This window comes from Suricata suricatta, chromosome 9, assembly GCF_006229205.1.
Source record: "Suricata suricatta isolate VVHF042 chromosome 9, meerkat_22Aug2017_6uvM2_HiC, whole genome shotgun sequence".
Taxonomy (NCBI): Eukaryota; Metazoa; Chordata; class Mammalia; order Carnivora; family Herpestidae; genus Suricata; species Suricata suricatta.
The window spans coordinates 136,054,138-136,074,493 of record NC_043708.1 but is presented as its reverse complement, the minus strand read 5'-3'; the positions used below and the strand labels follow the sequence as shown (position 1 = coordinate 136,074,493).

The 20,356-nt window shown below is 53.3% G+C and overlaps 1 protein-coding gene across 2 annotated transcripts in view; it reads right to left on the bottom strand.

Moving 5' to 3' along the window:
* SLC28A1 (solute carrier family 28 member 1) overlaps positions 1-20,356 on the bottom strand; it is a 45,001-nt gene that overhangs the window by 6,580 nt on the left and 18,065 nt on the right. For both annotated transcript variants that reach the window (XM_029952580.1, XM_029952581.1), the window contains 4 exons: positions 14,414-14,494; positions 12,865-12,945; positions 9,694-9,819; positions 1,414-1,544 (listed from right to left, as the gene is read on the bottom strand). In XM_029952580.1, the coding sequence (XP_029808440.1) occupies positions 1,414-1,544; positions 9,694-9,819; positions 12,865-12,945; positions 14,414-14,494 (419 nt within the window). The remainder of the gene's footprint in view (positions 1-1,413; positions 1,545-9,693; positions 9,820-12,864; positions 12,946-14,413; positions 14,495-20,356) is intronic.

The window sequence follows — 20,356 nt, the reverse complement described above, 5'->3', positions numbered from 1 at the left end:
AATATTTTGGGCATATTGGGTTAAAAAAATATTTTATTAAGGGGCACCCTGGTGGCTCAGTGTGTTAAGTGTCTGACTCTCGATCTCAGCTCAGGTCTTGATCTCAGGGTTGTGAATTCAAGCCTCGTGCTGGGCATGAAGACTACTTAAAAATTCGTCATTAAAATTACTTGTTTATTTTGACCCTTATTTATTAAAATATTTTTTAATGTTTATTTTTAAGAGAGAGAGAGAGATACAGAGTATGAATAGGGGAGGGGCGGAGAGAGGGAGACTCAGAATCCAAAGCAGGCTCCAGGCTCTGAGCTGTCAGCACAGGGCCCGATGCGGGACTAGAACCCATGAACTGTGAGATTATGACCTGAGCCAAAGTCAGTGGTTTAACCGACTGAGCATCCAGGTGCCCCTATTTGTTTATTTATTTATCATTTGAAGATTTTATTTTGTTTTTATTATTTATTTTTTAAATGTTATATATTTTTAGCATTTATTCATTTTTGAGAGACAGAGCATGAGTGGGGGGAGGGGCAGAGAGAGAGGGAGACAGAATCCAAAGCAGGCTCCAGGCTCTGAGCTGTCAGCACAGAGCCCGATGCGGGGCTCGAACTCACAGACCGCGAGATCATGACCTGAGCCGAAGCTGGACGCTCAACCGACTGAGCCCCCAGGCGCCCCGAGATTTTATTTATTTTTTAAGTAATCTCCACACCCGACTTGGGGCCTGAACTCAAGACCCAGAGGTCAAGAGTCCCACACACCATGGACAGAGCCAGCCAAGGGCCCCACTTTTGACTTTTAAAGAACACGACTCCTAGAGAATTTAACATTATAGATGTGGCTCACATTGTTTGTTACAGGGCAGTGCTGCCGTAGACCTTGAGGAATTTGGGAGTTTGGGACTGCCCACTGTGACCCCAGGCACATTTGTCAAAAGTGGGGCCTTTTCAACATTTGGAGCAGATTAATTTTACACGAGGTCACTAAGGCACTGGTGAAGAGGCAGCAGATGAGAGAAATCAAGGACAGGGCTCAGTCTGGGACTGACACCCACCCCGGTGGTGGGAGGGCAAGGCGTGGGGGGCAGGTGGCCTGGGGCCCTGGCAGGACCCTCCCCAGCACGCGTGCAGTAGGTGGTGCCCCCCCCACCCCCCGGCCACTCTGCTTGACCAGCCGGTGGTTTCCTGCCGGGCCGGGATTGGAAATTAGGACGCAGGACGGCCACTGCGTGGTGGCAGCCGAGGGGACCTGCGGTTGGGCAGAGAGGCCACTGCTGCCCCTGGCCAGGCTCCTGCTCCCCTGCCAGCCTCTCCCCCTCAGCCCCTCCAGCCCCTGCTCCCTGCCTCCCCTTCCTGAGCCCCCACTCACCCGATTTTTCCACAGCCCTTCCCCAGACTGCCCTCTGGCTGTGCTCACCCAACGGTCAGTTTCAGCCCTTCTGGGCTCCTGAACTTGGACTCCTCCACCTCGGGGTAGACCAGCTTGGAGAGGGCGAGCGCACACGGTGCGGCCATGACGGAGGCAGCGATCAGGGAGGCGGCATCGATCTGCAGGATTGAGAACGGGGCTTGTGGGGCTAAGTGTCCCGCTGCGGCTCAGGTCACGATCCCGTGGTTAGTGGGTTCGAGCGCCCGTGGGTCCAGCTCTGTGCTGTCAGCGGGGAGCCTGGAGCCTGCTTCAGAGTCTGTGTCTCCCTCTCTCTCAGTCCCTCCCCCACTTGCTCTCTCTCTCTCTCAAAAATAAATAAACGCATTTTTAAAAATAATAAAATGAGTGTTTTAAGAGAGAGAGAGAGAATGGGGTTTAGGAGGAGACAGAAGAAATGTCCCCATCAGGAGCACAGCCCTGGCACCAGGGAGCATGTGTACTCCACCCACTGTCTGTCATCATCGTCCGTGGTGCTGTCATCGTCACTGGCAGGGTGAAGGTCACAGGCTGCGTGCATAGAACCTCGAGTTTCCCTCCAGGACTTCTAGAAGTCGGGCGGAGCGAGTAGTGGAATCCCACAGAACAGACGAGGGCACTGAGGCCCCACAAGATTAAAGGTAGGTAACCTGCCCAAAATGAAGACAGAGAAGGCATTTGAACCTCCGTGCCCTTTGGCTCCAAGTTCAAAGTTATTCCTTCCCTTCTAGGCTGTCTCTCTTTGACCACTCACCTGAGGGCTGGTCCTCCACTGGCCGACGGGTTTGTGATGGTTTCAGACAAAGCTCACAGACGGGATGGACCCACGAGGTGACCTAATTTGACCTCATAGTATAGGAATGTCCTTAAATACTTACTCTGACGGGGAGCTCACCACTTCAAGGCAGCCCCTCACACCCACTCCGGTGCTCAGAGAGCTCTAAGGAAATCTGCCCACTACGACTGCCGCTCTGGTCTGCACTGTGACCTCAAACCCTTTGCTCCCGTGTTTTCTTCCTCCAAAGATAGATGGAACATTTTCCCCCAACACTGTGTTATTTTCCAAGTGGGAAAATTGGAACCAGCCCAAACATCTAAGGACGGAATGGCTAAGCGTGGCCAAGTGGCCACTGGAAATGATGGTCAGCAAGGCTTTGCAATGGCACAGGGAGATGTCCACAAAATTGCATCTGGGGTGTACCCACACGGAGGGGGGTACGAAACCCTCCACAACGATGCATGAAGAGGTCAGAAAGAGATACGCCGGCCATCAGCCAGCCGTCTGTCCCAGGCTACTGGTGATCTTCTCTGCTTCTTGCTTTTTGGTTATTTCCGCGTGTCCACAACGCTACATATTGCTTTTATAAACAGAAGAGTCAAATAGACTTCTTCTCCTTAAAGTTTATAAAATACCAACTGTAGTTCCTTAATTTTACATGAAAAGGGGGGAGAGGAGGGGGGGTAAGTGTAAGCTACAGGTTCGGGCTGATAAAAGCAGAGGCAAGAAGACCTGTAGAAGCGGCGGCAAGCAATGTGCGACCAGGCCCAGGGGGCCCTCGCAGGCTCTGAAACGTGGGATGTCTGTCCCGTTATTTTAAACCCCTTTGTTTCTTTGCAGTAGGGAATGGAAACCTCTTAAGACGAGTATTGGCACCGGTCCCCCTCCCCCCTGCACGCCCATCCTAGGCCCTGCGTTTTGGCGCCGCTTCTCACGGAAGAGGCCGGCCTGGGGCAGGTGTTCTCTCTGGATGTTTCTGGCTGGGCTTCAGGGCATCACTGGCCTCCTCGGGGCTGCCCAGACCCCCCGGGCACTGGACCGTACCTGGAATCTCGGGGCTCCCCTCCATCAGCCAGGACCCTCCCCCCACCTCGGAGGTCGCTACTAGTTTGCCAACGCGAGCAAGAGCACATTGGGCAGTGTCGTGCTCCTGGACACTGAGTGGGCCGGTCACGGCCACAGCCTCACGTGCTCCGGCGGGTCATGTCAGCTGGGAAAGGACTCAGTTTCACCCAGGCCGCCTCCCCGGGGCACCGGGTCAGTCCACATGCGGCCTCCCTCCTGCCGGCCACTTCTCAGGCTGTGACACCCGCATTCCCTGAAGGACCCCTTCTGCCTCCGCGTCCAGGGCCTGCTCCTGCCCAAGCCTTCCTCTCTTTAGCCAAAGGCATCCCAGGAGGACAGGGATGCAGGGTAGGGGTCCTCCATTTGAATTTTCAAAAACACCTTTACTGAGGGAGGAAAAAAAATCCACACCACTATGGAGCATACAGTGGGCTGGCTTCCGGATGGATTTCTCACCCTAATCTGTCAGAGGAAGAGCTGCCGCTTTTTCAACACTGTGCTGTTTTCTATTATTGTGTTTAATTCTTTTTAAATTTTTTTCGCGTTTTTAATTTATTTTTGAGAGAGAGAGAGAGACAGTGTGAGTGGGGGAGGGGCAGAGAGAGAGAATCCGAAGCAGGCTCCAGGCTTGAAGCTGTCAGCACAGAGACCAACGCGGGGTATTGAACCCACCAACCGCGAGCTCATGACCTGAGCCGAAGCCGGACGCTCTACGGACTGAGCCACCCGCTACCCAGGCGCCCCCCACCCCCGTGTTTAATTCTTAAACCACCGTGAGACGGGCAGTAGTCCCGCCCCCCGGGCAGGCGTGCAAGTCCAGGAGCGCGTCCACGCTCAGAACCTCGCAGACGCTGCCCCCTCCTGCACAGTTGATTGAGAACCGTCAGTGGCTGATCCCCGCGGCGGCGTTCCCCCCGCCCAGCCTGTGTTCACAGCGCCTCTCACAGGGGCCCCTGAGCCAAAGCGGCGGGGGGGGGGGGGCGGGGGGTAGAGACACCGGTTCCTGTGGATGGTGGACAGAGCTGGGACCTGCTTTCGAGCTTTGGGGAACTCTGGTGAAAAAGGAGATTTCCACGGAGATCGCAGGAACAGGTTCGGGGGGACCCCGGGGCCTCAGAGCAGGAGGTCTAGACCCGCGTTGTCCAATACAAATGCAATGAGAACCGTGTTCATCTTAAATTCTCTAGTAGCCAATTAAGAAAGTAAAGAGAGGGGCGCCTGGGTGACTCCGTCAGTTAGGCGTCGATTCTTGGTTTGGGCTCAGGTCATGACCTCTCGCTTCGTGGGACTGAGCCCCCAGTCGGGCTCTGCACTGCCGGGGAGGAGCCTGCTTGGGATTCTCTCTCTCTCTCTCTCTCTCTCTCTCTCTCCCTCTCTCTTTCTCTGCCCCTCCCGCAATCATGCTTTCTGTCTATCAAACATTTTTTAAAAAGTAGAGAGGTGAAATCATGAATTTTACGTGACTCAATATATCCAAAACATTATCTTTCTACTCATGTAATCCACATAAAACTTACTAATAAAATGTATCCATCCCCCCCCCCCCCCCCCCCCCCCCCCCCCCCCCCCCCCCCCCCCCCCCCCCCCCCCCCCCCCCCCCCCCCCCCGCCCCATCTCACAGCACATCTCATTTCACACCAAGCACATTTCCACCGCTCAGGGGCGGCGTGGCTAGTGGTGACTGCCTGGGACAGCGCAGGTCTAGAAACATCCAGGGCAGGGGGAGCCAGAAGGTGAGCGACAAAGAGAAACAAGGAGTGGGCAAGAGGCCTCCTGGTGGATTCAGGGGCTGAGGGCAGAGGAGGGTCCTGGGGGAGAGAGGAAAAGAGCGGGAGGCAGGCGGTGGGAGTCCTGGGGCTGCTGCAGTGGCGGCCAACAGCCAGGCGGGGGCAGAAGAGAGCTTCTCCGGCACCGGATGAAGGCCCCTGGGGAGCAGGGAGGGAAGGAGGGGAGGGAAGGAGGGGAGGGAAGGTCTGTTGGGCGCTTTTCCCCTGGGCCAGCGACGGGGGGGCTGGGGCTTCCGCTGCAGGGGCTGTGCTTGGGGACCCTGGTGGCCTCTGCTCGCTCTGCTGAGCTAGAAGGAAGTGGGCACCCAGGTCCCTTCCGGGGAAGCGCTGCTGCCTGGGCCTTGGGCCTGAACTCAAGCCCCGCGACAGGGAAGGAACCGAAGCTGAGTTGCAAGGCAGACGTGGAAAAGGAGAGGTCTTGCTGTATTTTAATCTGAAGTAATGGCAGCAAGGCTCCTGCAGTGGGGAAAAGGCCATTCTTCTAACCGGCTGTGGGACCCAGAGCAAAGTCGTCGAGGCACTTAAAAGGCCCGAAGTCCCCACAGGGCGTCCCCTCCCCCAACATGCCGCCAGGTAAGAAAGTTTCAGGAACAAAGTCTTGAGTTTCAGTTTTTAGCATATCAAATTCCTTCTGAAATCAGGGGCGCCTGGGTGGCTCAGTCCTTGAGCATCCAACTCCTGATTTCGGCTCAGGTCATGATCTCACAGGTTGTGGGTTCAAGCCCCACATCCGGCTCTGTGCTGACATGTGGAGCCTGCTTGGGATTCTCTCCCTCTCTCTGCCCCTCCCCTGCTTGCTTGCACGAACTTGCGCTCTCGCTCTCTCTCGCTCTCTCTCTCAAAATAAATAAACTTAACAAAACAACCCAAGGGCGCCTGGGTGGCTCAGATGGTTGGGCATCTGACTTCAACTCAGGTCATGATCTCATGGTTCACAAGTTCGAGCCCCCTGTCGGGCTCTGTGCTGACCGCTCAGAGCCTGGAGCCTGCTTCGGATTTCATGTCTCCCTCTCTCTCTGCCCTTGCCCCCCTCAAAAATAATAAACAAATATTAAAAAAAGAAACCCAAATATCTTCCAAAATCAATTCGAGGTGGTGGGGGAGCACCAGCCCTGAGGGGCTCTCTCTAGTCCTCAGTGAGACAAGTGTGAAATCAGGTGATCTGGAAAATCCTGGAGGGGAGGGCACCAGAAGGTGAAAGCCCCAGAGCTCTCGGGCCCTTCTGGAAAAGTCACGAGGCACCGGCCCGGCCAGGCAGCTCTGTGGTACGTGGAGACGGGCTGACCCACCGTGTGGTCCATGGGACCTGAGGGAAGGACTGAGGGCAGGGTGGCTTGTCCCTTCCTCTGCTCCCAGGGGCAGAGGTGAGAAAGACAGGTGGAATTTGGGACCAGAGGAAGGGACAGGGTGGATTGTTCTAGCAATCCCCCCGCCAACACACACACAGCAGCCCTCAGGAGACCGTGTGGGCAGTGAGAGGCAGGCCTCTGCTCCCATCCGCACAAGGACGTCCACCACAGCGCATGGCCTGGGCCAACGGACTCAGCTCCTTCCCCGCCTGCATGGAGGTCGTTTCTCCTTCTCTCCCTCTTCCTTCTTCCTTCCTTCCTTCCTCCTTTCCTTCTTTCTCTCTTTCTTTCTTTTCTTTCTCTCATTAATTCTTCCTTTCCTTCCAAATTTTTTTTAACATTTATTTATTTTTGAGAGACAGAGAGAGACAGAGCATGAGCAGGGGAGGGGTAGAGACAGACACACACACAGAATCCAAAGCAGGCTCCAGGCTCTGAGCTGTCAGCACAGAGCACGATGAGGGACTTGAACCCGCGAACTGTGAGATCATGACCTGAGCCAAAGTCAGTTGCTTCACCGACTGAGCCACGCAGGTGCCCCCTCTTATTTTTTTTGTTATTACAATTAATGTTGGAGTTTGGCATTTCTTGACCACTTACGAAAACATTTCTGTATTATAATAGTCCTAATTAGAATCAAAGGGGAAGAATTTTTTTTCAATGTTTATTTACTTATTTATTTTGAGACATAGAGAGACAGAGCACAAGCAGGGGAGGGGCAGAGAGGGAGGGAAATACAGAATCCAAAGCAGGCTCCGGGCTCTGAGCTGTCAGCACAGAGCCAAACGTAGGGCTCGAACCCACGGACTATGAGATCATGACCTGACCTGGAGTCAGATGCTTCACTGACTGAGCACCCAGGTGCCCTGGGAAAGAGTATTTTTAAACTGACTGATAGATGTTCTCCCAAATGGTTACAGCAAATTACACTGCCGTCAAGAGTATCCACAGTCTTGCCATTTCAGGCGTGTAAAATACTGCATCTTCTAGAAGAAACATTAAGTCCTTTCTTTAATGATCAGTGAGCTGGAATATCTTTTTATGATTTATGAACCGTTTTCGCCTGATCCATCATTTAAACTTTATTTTTTAAAAAACCTTGACTTTCACCACGCAGACATTTTTCCTTTTTATCAGTAGCTCTGTCAACTTTTTCCTTTATACTTCTGGATTTCGTGTCATGCTCAGAATTTTGCAAGAGAAAGGCAAACCGCAGAAAAGCCTGGATAGAATTACCTCATTTTTAGTAAAAAAAAAGAAGGCAAGATATGTGTATTTGGGTCTCTATACTTAAATGACTACACAGAAAGATCTGGAATAATGTATTGTAAGCCAGTGGTTCTCACATTGAACATCAGAGCGGTCGTGAAGGCTTGTTACAGTACAGGATATGGGGCCCCTTCCTCAGGGTTTCTGATTCAGCAGGTCTGGGGTGGGGCCCGAGAATTTGCATTTTAACAAGTTCCCAGTTAGAGAACCGCTGTTCAATCTGCTCATCTAGTAAAAGCGGTTCCCCACGAGAAGTGGGGTGAAGAAGTTCTCTTTTTACTTTCTTCACTTCTGTAAGAAGCAAGAATTTCTTTGATAATTGAGAAAAAAAATTAAGATCTTTAAAGATTTGCATATGAGGGGCACCTGCGTGGCTGAGTCGGTTAAGCCTCCCACTCCTGGTTTCGGACCAGGTCATGATCTCCTAGTTTCGTGAGTTTGAGCCCTGAAGCTCTGACAGTGTGGATGGAGCCTGCTTGGGAGTCTCTCTCTCTCTCTCTCTCTCTCTCTCTCTCTCTCTCTCTCTCTCTCTGCCACCCTTCCACTAGTGCTGTCTCCAGCTCTCTCAAAAATAAATAAAGTAAAACAAACAAACAAACAAAAAGATTTGCTTGGGGCACCTGGGGGGCTCAGTCGGTTGGGCATCTGACTTCAACTCATGCCATGATCTTACAGTTTGGGAGTTTGAGTTCTGCTTCAGGCTCTGTGCAGACAGCTCAGAGCTGGAGCCCAGTTTGGACCCTATGCTCCCCCTCCCACTCCCCATTTGTGCGCCCTCTCTTTCAAAAATAAATCATTCAAAAACAATTTTTAACCCCTATGACCCAGCAATAGCACTGTTAGGGATTTACCCAAGGGATACAGAAGTGCTGATGCATAGGAGCACATGTACCCCAATGTTCATAGCAGCACTGTCAACAATAGCCAAATCATGGAAAGAGCCTAAATGTCCATCACCTGATGAGTGGATCAAGAAGATGTGGTATATATATACAATGGAGTACTCCATGGCAATGAGAAAGAATAAAATCTGGCCGTTTGTAGGAAAGTGGATGGACCTCGAGGGTGTCATGCTAAGTGAAATAAGCCAGCCAGAGAAGGACAGATACCATGTTTGCACTCATAGGTTTAACAGGAGAACAGGAGAAACCTAATGGAGGACCAGGGGGAGGGGAAGAGGGAAAAAGAGTTGGGGAAAGAGAGGGACGCAAAACTTGAGAGACTATTGAATACTGAAAATGAACCGAGGGTTGAAGGGGGAGGGTGAGGGAGGGGAAAGAGATGGTGGTGATGGAGGAGGGCACTTGTGGGGAAGAGCACTGGGTGTTGTATGGAAACCAACTTGACAATAAACTATTTGAAACAAATTATTTTTAAATATTTGCATGTGAAGTGAAAGCACAAATAATTACAGAGTGTTACACAAATGCAGAGCGTCATTACCAGGCACTCTGTAAGGGGCACATCTGAAGATTCACTCTGCTTGCCACACAGTATTGGGATTGGTATGAAGGCTTGAGTCACACCGTTGGAATTTGACCTAGAAACGTATTGCATGCAAAGCTGCACAAGCAATAATTTAGGAGCAGAGGAAGGACTTGTACCCAGGAGGGGTGTGGGGAAGAGGAGGACTAGAGAGTAGGACACATCTCCGGGGACAGCCCAGGTGAGAGACAGTGTGTATAAGTCCCAGAGTCAGACCGATGTGAGTTCAGATCCTGGCTTGGGCATCTCACTTATTCTCTGAGCCTCAATTTCCTCATCTGTAAAATGGGCATGTTCAGATACCTAGCACTGTGCCTGGGACACGAGAGGGGGTTGGCAGGTGCCACACCGGGGACCCTCACCCCCCACTGGCCACATGAGAAGCTGAATGCTCCAGCGCACCTGGCCCGCCTCCTGCTTTGTCACAGCCACCCAGGTTCCAGACACAGACCGCAGGAGAAGCCTCCGGATTACTCCGGCCAGGAGCTGTGTGGATTGGTTCCCACAAAGGAGGGTTTCAGGTTCTTGAGGTTTTCAGCAAAGGGAAATGTGTACATACCCCAAAGGAGATGTAGGCGCCCAGCAGACTGCCCGCAATGGTGGCGTAGCCTCCGGTCATGACAGCGTGGATTTCCGAGCACGTCATGTCGGCCAAGTAGGGCCGGATCAGTAGAGGAGCCTCAGTCTGCAAACAGAACGGTGACAGACCACCAGAGCCTGCCCGGCCACCAGGATGTCCCCCAGCACCCCAGGAGGGGGCACGGCCCCGTGAGTACTGGGACTCCCGGGGCGGAGATAGTGAGGTGGGGTCAGGACCATGGTCTGTGCACTGCTGGGCCGCCCTGAGCCTCAGCGCTGGCCTGGCCCCGTGGAAAGGCCCCCAGCCCTTCCTCTCGGCCTGGTGATGGTCCCCTGTGTCGGTGGCGGCTACGTCCTGGCATCACAAAGCACCTCACATTCGTTACTCATGACCTTCTGAGAAACAAGTGCTCATCCCCATTTTCCAGAAGAGCAAGCAGAGAATTAGAGAGGCTCAAAGAGGGACGCCTGGGTGGCTCAGTTGGTTAAGCATCTGACTCTTGATTTCAGTTTTGATCATGATCTCACGGTTCCTAAAATTGAGCCCAGTATCGGGCTCTGCACGGACAGTGCAGAGCCTGCTTTGGATTCTCTCTCCTCTCTGTCCCTGCCTTACTCATGACACACTCTCTCTCCAATAAACAAACTTTAAAAAAGTTAGTAAGCCCTTACTGTGTTCCAGACTATTCTATAGACCAGGGGTGGTGGTAAACAAGATAAAGTCCCTACCCTCAAGGAGTTTTTGTCCTGGGTGTGATGGAGGAGGGTGAGTTAAGGAAAGGAAGTGATCATCAATGAGGAATCAAGTAGATAAACAGTGTGTCTTCGATGGTGCTAAAACCTGTGGAGATATGTGGGGGTGGGGGGGGCCTAGTGGTCGGGGGGTGTTTAAAACTGAGTAATAAGCAAAGGCCTTCCCAAAGAGGCGACACTGGGGTTGAGACCACAGGTGCCAGCCGTTGGGTTGGCTGGTGCAGCAGGCAGAGTGGACAGCAAGGGTCCTGGGGTAGGTTTGACGTTGGCAATTTCAAGGACTTGTGAGTGGACCACTGTGCCTGCCCCACAGGGGGCGTGGGGCGGGGCTCCGCACTGGGGGGGGCAGGTTAGGGAGTGGACTTGGCTAAGTAGGAGTGACATGATCTGGTTTGTGGTTTTTGGAGTGGTTTTTTAAGTAGGCTCCACATCCAGTGTGGGGCCCAACACAGGAGCTTGAGCTCAGGACCCTGAGATCAAGACCTGAGTTAAGATCAAGGGTTGGATGCTTAACTAACTGAGCCACCCAGGTGCCCTGATCTGATGTTTATTTTTGAAAGAGACACAGAGTATGAGGAGGGGAGGGACAGAAAGAGAGGGAGACAGAATCCGAAGCAGGCTCCAGGCTCTGAGCTGTCAGCACAGAGCCCGACACAGGGCTTGAACTCATGAACCATGAGACCATGACCTGAGCTGAAGTTGGATGCTCAGCCCACTGAGCCATCCAAGCACCCAGATCTGGCTTGTGGTTTTACAGGATCACTGTGGAGCATGCGTGAAGGGCAGGAGGTAGGGGCGGGAACAGAAGCAGGGGGAGTGGGAGGAGATTCGGTGTCCAGAAGGGAGACTCAGGAGGCTAGTGGGAAAGGAGAGGGGTGGCAGCAGGGCTGGGATGGGGCGAGGGGGCCACCTAGCAGAACTTGCTGATGGGCCAGAGGCAGCCAGGAGCAAGGGAAGCAAAGGAAGGAAGGGAGATTCCTGAGTTTTGTCTGAACAACTTCGTGGAAGGCAACGGACGGTACCATTTCCTGAGAAGGGAAAGACTTAGAAGCGTGCAGCAGGGAATCAGAGTTCTGCTCGCTTGGACTTGGTGTGACAGATTTGAGATGTCCCTTAGGGACCCAAGTGGAAGGTCAAGGCGGCAGTTGGATGGGTCAGACTGGAGCTTGGGGCGAGGTCAGGACTGCAGAGCATGGTCTGGGTGACACATAAAGCATTTAAGCAACAGGGCTGGTGCAACTCCCCCCTCCCCCGAAGAGGGCCCAGGCTGCCAACATGGAGGCTGAAATGATGCTAACAATCCTCAAAGGCTCCTCATCCCCTCCTCTTGGGGGAAAAGAGGCAAAGACCCAGGGGTCTAGATCAATGTGCCTGCCAATTTGCTCACATTTAGTTCACCTGGGGAGCTCGGGATCCCATTCACCCAAGAGTTGTACTTTCTCGGCAAAAAAAACCATGAAGCACATTTGCCACATTTCATTTAAATAAATGTTTTTACAGAAAAAGCCTAAATGTCCATCACCTGAGGAGTGGATCATGAAGATGTGGTCTATATACACAATGGAGTACTACTTGGCAGTGAGAAAGAATGAAATCTGGCCATTTGCAACAACGTGGGTGGAACTGGAAGGTATTATGCTGAGTGAAATAAGTCAGGCAGAGAAAGACAGATACCACATGTTTTCACTCATATGTGGACCTTGAGGAACTTAACAGAAGACCATGGGCGAAGGGAAGGGGAAAAAATGGTTTCAGAGGGAGGGAGGCAAACCATGAGAGACTCTTAAATACTGAGGACAAACAGGGCTGATGGGGGAGGGGCGGGGGGAGGGGGAATGGGTGATGGGCACGGAGGAGGCTGCTTGCTGGGAGGAGCACAGGGTGTTGTATGGAAACCAATTTGACAATAAATCATCTTTAAAGATAAATAAATAAATAAATGCTTTTGCATTTCAGTATTTTTGTCTCCTTTGTCTCATCTTAAACATCTTAAGGGATTTGAGACAATTTATCAGAGAGCACATTGTCTTAATTGGCTTTAAGAAAACTTTTGATATCAGCACAGTGATAGCCAAAAAGATGCAAATATTTTCTAGTTTCCTGAACCGTCCAGGGAAACATGCATACTGCGGCAGGCATGTCTCTGGGTGACTCCCGTGTTGGTCGGACGAGCTAGGTAGGACCTTGGAATGGGCTCTGGGGTCTCACCCCCGGGAGGTCCCAGCCCGTCCCAGGCAGAGCACACCCCCAAATGGAGCATCCCCGGGGCAGCAGCCTTTGGTGACCCTGGGAGAAGTTCAAGTGTCTCCTCTGCTGAGTGAATGGGAGCTGCGGGGACCCGGGCACCTCCTCGGGGCTGCTGACGGCGAGCGTGCGGACAGGAGGCGGCAGGACCTACCTGGCTCACGAAGATGTTCCCAGCCACACTCAGGGTCTCCGTGGCCGTGGTGCCCATGGTGGCCTGCATCAGCCAGCTGATCTAGGAGGCAGAGTGCTCTTTGTGGACCGGCATCAGCAAACCCCAGAGTTGGAGAGAGTCCGGGTGGGATGGAAGGACCGGACATGGCTTCCTTCCCAGTCCTGGCCCAGCAGAGCCACCCCTCACCTCCGTGGCTCCTTCCGCACCTCCCCTGATGGGGGCCCTCACTTCCCAAGGCCGCCCAGCCCACCTGAGCGGGGCTCCCCTCGGATAGCAGCGCTTTTACAAAGCTGCCTCCATACCAAAGGATTCCCTGGACGAAAACACTTGAGAATTGCTATCCACACACATCTTGGAGGATACCAAATACACCTCAGCTTAGTAAAGTCTCTGAGAAGTCCTGTATGAAAACATACTTGTTTGTCTGGTCCAGCTTCGCAGAAGTATTTGACCACAGGGTCCCTTTACCTAGTGACATGTGTTAACCCACCCCAGAGCCGGAGTTTTGTGAAAAAGGCCTTGGAAAACACTGTATGAGAAATTTCTTCCTTTCCTGATGGATGAAGTCTGCCTCCCTTGAATGTCTCCACACTGCAGGGAGCTCTCTGGCTGCCTTCTCCCTACCCTTTCTTCTCTATGTATTTGGAGACGACTCTCCTACCCCTCCCTCCTCTACCCTCGCCCTCTCTTTTCCAGGCTCGCCATCCCTACTTCCTTCAACATCCTGTGGAGGGCGCTGGCACTCTTCCCCCCACACTTGGGTGCTCAAAGCCCCTTGGCTGAAGCGTCCTCCAGACGTGGAGAGAGGACTGCCTCCCTCCCACCACCCCGTGTGCACCGGAACCAGAACCTCAGGCGGTTGTGCGGTGCCGGCGGCCACCTGCCGGGCCAGTGTATTCTGAGCTCCGTCAGCTAAAACCTGACTCACCCTCATTGCCGCGTCCAGTTCCTGTCCAATGCTGTCTCCTGCCTCCTGGTTTTGTGTGGCAGATTTTATGAATGTAAGCCCGGGCTTGACTTCTACCAGCTAAGCCTGGCCACTGTGGCCCTCTGCTCCAGTCTCTCGAGATCTTTTTCGTATAAATTATTTCTTTCCCTAACATTTCATCTCAAAGCAGCCTCAATCCTGCAAACTTCCCTCCCACAAAGAGCACACTGGGTTTGGGGCCATTTCTCCTTAGTATCATGACAAGAGACTCTGTGAAAGATGTTTGGCTAACAGCAGATGACTGAGCAAAAGGTATAGAACTTGAGAACAGGGGATTCTGGGAGGGTGTAGACTCTGGGAGCAGAGGATTCTGGGAAGGTATAGACCTTGGGAGCAGGGGATTCTGGGAGGGTACAGACCCTGGGAACAGGGGATTCTGGGAGGGTGTAGACTCTGGGAGCAGAATTCTGGGGAGGTCCAGGTCCTCAGAGAAGGGGTTGAGGAGAAGCTTGGGCTCTGGGAGCAAGGCATTCTGGGAGAGCATGAGCCCTGTGAGTAGGCAGCTGTTGGGGGGCCCAGGCCGTGGCATTGGGAACTCACCTTCTGGATCACCCACTGCATGAGGCCCACGTAGTAGAGGATGGACATGACGCAGCTGAAGAAAATAACGATGGGCAGAACCTGCCAGGGATGAGCACAGGCCCTGGGGTCAGGGGCAGGGAGTGGCCCAGGAGACCCCAAAGTGCCCACTTCACCCAGGCCCTGCCACTCAGAGACCTGATGGGGCCCAGGAGAAAGGCGCTGAATTAGGTGCCTGAGGTCACACACGGGGCCTCTTTGGAGAGACTTCTGTCCTGTCTCCCAGGCTCCCCTCCCCCACAGACAGGCCTGTGCTGTGGAGAAGCGGGACTCGGGGCCACCACTTTTATCACCTCCTTGTCTGTAGGGTGGGGACAGTGCCTGTCCCTTGGCTGTCAGGAGGGTGAGAGGTGCTGGCGCAGGGCCCGGGCCTTGCACAGCGTATGCCCCCCTTGGGGGCGCGGCCCCCGTCCCACGGGGACCCCAGTGCTTTGGGCCCGAATGAGAGGCTTGTCGCCTTTCTGGGACAGCACTTCCACTCAGGACCAGCGAGCTCGGAGCCAGCCTTGAGTGGCCAGTCCCTCCCCATGTCACCACCTCTCCCTGCCCACCCCAGGCCTCATTAATGCCTCCTTCTAAACCTGCCTCGCAGCCCCTCCCTCGGCGCCAGGGCCCTGGCCCCCCACCCGGCGCCTCTGGCGGGGTCTGGTTTGTGTCGGGGAGGCCAGCCGGCCACCCAGACGCCCCCCCGGGGAGGACCGGCGTCCCAGCCACGGGATGACAACGCAGCGGCGGGCAAGGTCTGGAAGGGAGAATGAGGAGCTCTCCATGGGCAGTTCGGAGTGATTTCCAAGTGAGACAAGGGAAGGCATAAGCAGGGTGCTACCCTACGTGCAGGGCAGGGTGGGGAAGGCACTGTGTGGGCCCGAGTGGGCAGGAGATGCAGAGGAAGGCAGCCGCCTGGGGGAGGGGCTCGGTGACTGCCGGCTGGTGTGGGAGGGAGACGGACTTTCTACTCCAGCCCTTTCTGTACTGTGGGGAGGGGTTCCCTGTTCCAAACAGTTCTCAAGTAAGTTCTGCTGAGGGGCGACTGGGGGGCTCAGTCGGTTGAGTGACTGACTCTCAATTTTGGCTCAGGTCATGAGATCAAGCCCCGTGTCGGGCTCTGCACTGACAGCGTGGAGACTGCTTAGGATTCTCCCTCTCCTTCTCTCTCTGCCTCTCCCCAGTTGATGCTCGCTCGCTCTCAGAATAAATAAATAAACATTAAAAAAATGAGTTGGGCAGAATTGGTCATGGCAGGTGCATCCTTGCGCTAAGGCGAGGAAAGTAGAATATTGAAAGCACAGACGGTGCGCCCGCACAGCCGCGCTGCGCACTGGGACTGTGGAAATACGGGTTCTTCCTTCTGAGTTTCCCATTTCTCATCTGCTCCTGTAATTTTCTGTGATGGGTGGTCTCTTCTCAAGGGAGGGGAGCCTGGGCGGAGGGGAGGGCTGGGGTTTGGAACTTGCTGAGGTTGGGATGTCCGGGGAGCAGCGACAGGGGGCATGGTGGCTGAGCACCTGGATGAAAGGTCAGGGGCGCAGGAGAGAGGCCCGGGCCAGGCCTGGTTTGGGGCGTGTATGCACAGAAGTGTCAGGTGGGGCCACGGCGCGGATGCGATTCACCGAGGAAACGTCCCTGAATGAGAAAAGCGGGGAGGACGGAGGACAGGGCCCTGGGATCAGCGTGAGACGGGGACAGGGTAAGAAGGGGCGCAGGGAGGGGACCGGGAAGGAAAAGAGAGGTTGTAGGGCCTCCAGGCGAGGCGTGTGTTGGGAACCAAGGACAGCTGATCAAGAGGGACGGCTGGTCAGCTGTGCCAGATGCGTCAGAGAATTCCAGAAAGGTGAGAGCGAGACGGACCTTTGGCATCTAGCAATTCAGGGGTCACGGTGAAGGCAGCAAGTACAGAGAGCTGTTTCGAGAAGCTGGAAGGAAAGGCACCCTTGGGAGAGGTGAGGGGTGAAGGGAGAGTTTGTTTTTAAAAAGGAGAATTTCATGTAATCACACTCAGGCTCTAGTTCAAAACAAATCAGGGTTGCAGAATGGCCCCCCGAAGAAGACAGGGGCTCGGCCCCCAGGCAGCTCTGCCAGAGGCGAGGACCAGTCCCCCTCAGCCACCCTTGTCACGGTGGGGGCTGTCACCCGGCAGGGAACGCGGGCCGCGGGGGAAGCCCCTCCTGTCCCATGATGGTGCTGGCTGCCCCGTGCCGGGCACACCCCCAACCTGAGAGTGCTGACATCATCCGCCCTCCCTTGCAGGGAGACACAGAGACAATCACGTACTGTCTAGACTGCTTGTCCAATTTATCATGAGAGGGACTGCTCGGCGGCCAGGCAGGGCCACGGACACTGCTCGGACCAGGGAGGAGGGAGCCCCTGCCAGGCGGGACTGGGACTTTCTCCTGGCAGCAATCAAGCGACACTCTCTACCCGTGAGATGCGGACGCAGGGGGAAGGGAAGCTGTGTGTTGCATGAAGTGGTGACTCTCTTGGGAGGGGAGCCAAATGGAAGAGAAGAGAGGCAGCCTCCGATTTTCGAAGGTGGCACATTTCATCCTAATAAGGTCCCTGGGGCCCATCTGATCTCCCAGCCTGGGACCCAACCGTGGGGCCTCTAGTGTGTGAGGAGCCAGAAGACAGGACAGGCAGCCGAAGACGGTGCTGCTGCAGTCAGGGGCAGGGAAGTGCCACGGGGCCCTATTACGTGTACACACGCGGTCCCACTACCTGGCAGGTGCGGTGCCCAACGTGTGGCGACTCATCGATCCTCAAACCAACGGAGGTAGTTGTGAATCCGCTCCACCAATGGGGATACCGAGGCTGTGAGGTGCTGGCTACCTGCCCAAGGCCACACGCCTGCACAAGCAGAGCGCTTCCTGGCCCTACGCAGGCCGCCAAGGCCCTGCCATGAGCCCGAGGAGGTCTGCCCTGGTGCCCATCCTGGAAGTCTCATTTCTCTGCCTCAGGACAGGCATTCATCTCCTTCAGGAGCGAGGGCTTCCAGGGCGTAGCAGCCATGCACGAGTCCTCACTGTGACGTGAGGTGGCCCAACGCTGGCGGGTCCTGCTGCCTACGCTCACCTGGAAGGGAAGGAAGGAGCTTCGAGCGTGTGGAGGCCAGTGGTTCTCAAAGTGTGGTCCCTGGACCACTAGCATCACCCGAGAAGCCCCACATCCAGAGTTCAGATTCAGCAGGTGTGGGGGGGCCTGAGAGTTGGGGCCTGCATTTCCAGATGGTCTGGGGCCCCACTCTGAGAACCAGCAGTGTATAGTTCAGACCATACACTCAGAGCAAATGTCAACTTGTTCTCAGGAAATAGTGTTCGAAGGCAGGACCGGACCCACTGAGGACCCGGCCCTGATGCCTCCTCTTCCTGGAGGAAGCCGGGCCAGGGCTTTGGGTTACCTGACGATGCATCCTCACACTCCAGGCTCCAAATGCCTAGGCACTGTGGACAGGGAGGGCCCTGTCGCCGGCCCCAGGAAACCCCACAAAATCCCAAACCACAAAATCCAAACTCCGTCAACAATGCTTTCAAAGGGTCATCAGGACGCCTAGGTGGCTCAGTCAGGTGAGTGTCTGACTTCAGCTCAGGTCATGATCTTGTGGTGTGTGAGTTTGAGCCCCACATTGGGTTCCCTGCTGTCAGCACAGAGCCCTCTTCAGATCCTCTGTCCCCTCCGCTGCCCCTCTCCTGCTCTCTCTCTCGCTCGCTCTCTCTCTCTCAAAAACAAATGGCTTAGTCAGTTAAGCATCTGGCTCATAATCTCATGGCTTGAGGGTTTGGCCCCAAGTTGGGCTCTATGCTGACAGCAGAGCCTAGAGCCTGCTTTGGGTTCTGTTTCTCCCTCTCTCTGCTCCTTCCCTGTGCTCGCTCACTCGCTCATGCGCTCTTTCTCTCTCTCAGGAAATGAATAAAAACATTAAAACAAAATTTAAAAAATAAACATTTTAAAAGGATCATACACCATCATCATTGGAAATTTATCCTAGGGAAGCAGGGAAGGTTCAGTATCCGCAAGCCAGTCAACACATACAAAACATTAACAGAACAAAGGGTAGTAATACCCGATGACCTAAACAGATACAGGAAAAGCATTTGACAAAATTCAACATCCATTCATGACAAAAGCTCTCAGCAAAGTGGATGGAGAAGGAATGACCCTCAACACAAGGGCCCCCCGCAGACAAACCCAGAGCTAACGGCACTGTCAATGGGGAAAAGGCTAAACGCTTCTCCTCTAAGATCGGGAGCAAGATAAGCATGCCCTCTCTCACCACTTCTTTTCAACATATGTTGGAAGTCCTAGCCAGAGCAATTGGTCTAAAGAAAAAGAAATAAGAGCCAAGCTGAAAAGGAAGAAGTAAAACTGTCACTATTTGCAGATGACATGATACTATATATAGAAAAACCCTAAAGGCTTCACCAAACAACTATTCACAAACAAGTGAATCAGTCAAGTTGCAAGATACAAAATTAGCATACACAACAAATCAGGTGTTTCTATACACGAATAATGAGCTATCAGAAAGAGAAAATTTTAAAAATCCCATTTACAATTACATCAAAAAGAATAGAATACCTAGGGATACATTTAACCAAGGGGGTCATGGTCACCTGTATTGTGAAAATTATAAGACCCCGGTGAAAGAAACTAAAGATGACACAAATAAATAGAAAGATATTCCAGGCACATGGATTGGAAGAATTGAAATTCTTAAAATGTCCATACTACCCAAAGCAATCTACAAATCCAATGCAATCTCCATCAAAATACCAGTTGCATTTTTCACAGAACTAGATCAAATAATCCTAAAATTCATGTAGAACCACAAAAGACCAAAGCAGTCTTGAGAAAGAATAAAACTGGAGATCACATGCTCCCTTATTTCAAACTATAGTCCAAACCTAGAGTAATCCAAACAGTATAGTAAAATGCCTACCCCACCCCCATTACAGAAAGGCAGAGGGGACTCACTGCAAGACCACATGAAGAGGACATGCCTCCTGGGGCACCTGGGTGGCTCCGTCAGTTAAGCATCTGACTCTTGATTTCAGCTCAGGTCACGATCTCACATTTCTTGGGATTGATCCCTGTATCGGGCTCAGCACTGACAGCACAGAGCCTGCTTGGAATTCTTTCTCCCGAGATAAATAAATAAACTTAAAAAAAAAAAAAAGTGGCCATGACTCTTGATTTCCTGCTCCATTGGTCCCTTGCCCACCTCTGCCCCATCATGGCCATGGCCAACTGGCTGTCACAGTCTCCTTCAGAGACCTTTGCAGACGTGAGATTTTCCTAAGATCTCTCCTGGCCCACATTCCATCTCCTCCCTTCTCCCTCCTTCCAGCACCCAGCTCCAGCTTTCACTCACTCACTCACTTCCCACTCCCTCCCCTGCTGGTCATGCTCACTGAGCTCACCAGTGACCCCTTAATTACTAAATCCAACGGCACCTCTCTCTGTCCTGGTTTTTTTAAAAAAATTTTTAATGTTTATTTACTTTCGAGAGAAAGAGACAGAGCATGAAGAGAGGGGCACTGAGAGAGGGAGACAGAATTCAAAGCAGACCCCAGGCTCTGAGCTGTCAGCACAGAGCTCAATGCGAGGTTCGGACCCATGAACTGGGAGGTCATGACCTGAGCCAAAGTTGGACACTTAACTGACTAAGCTACCCAGGCACCCTCACGCTTTTCTTATTTGATTTCTTGGGGCCAAAGTTGGCACTGCCGACCATTGGAGATGGCAGAGACTGCATCAGACAGACACCCCCAAAACCCTTGGGAGAGGGAAACATCATCTTTCCCTTCCGTGTTCCTTGGGAAGAACACCCAAGCAGCACTTCTGGGCACAGTATGTGGGTGCACATTCCAGAGACTGGAGCAGTAAACACAAGCTGCAGGGTCAGCCAGA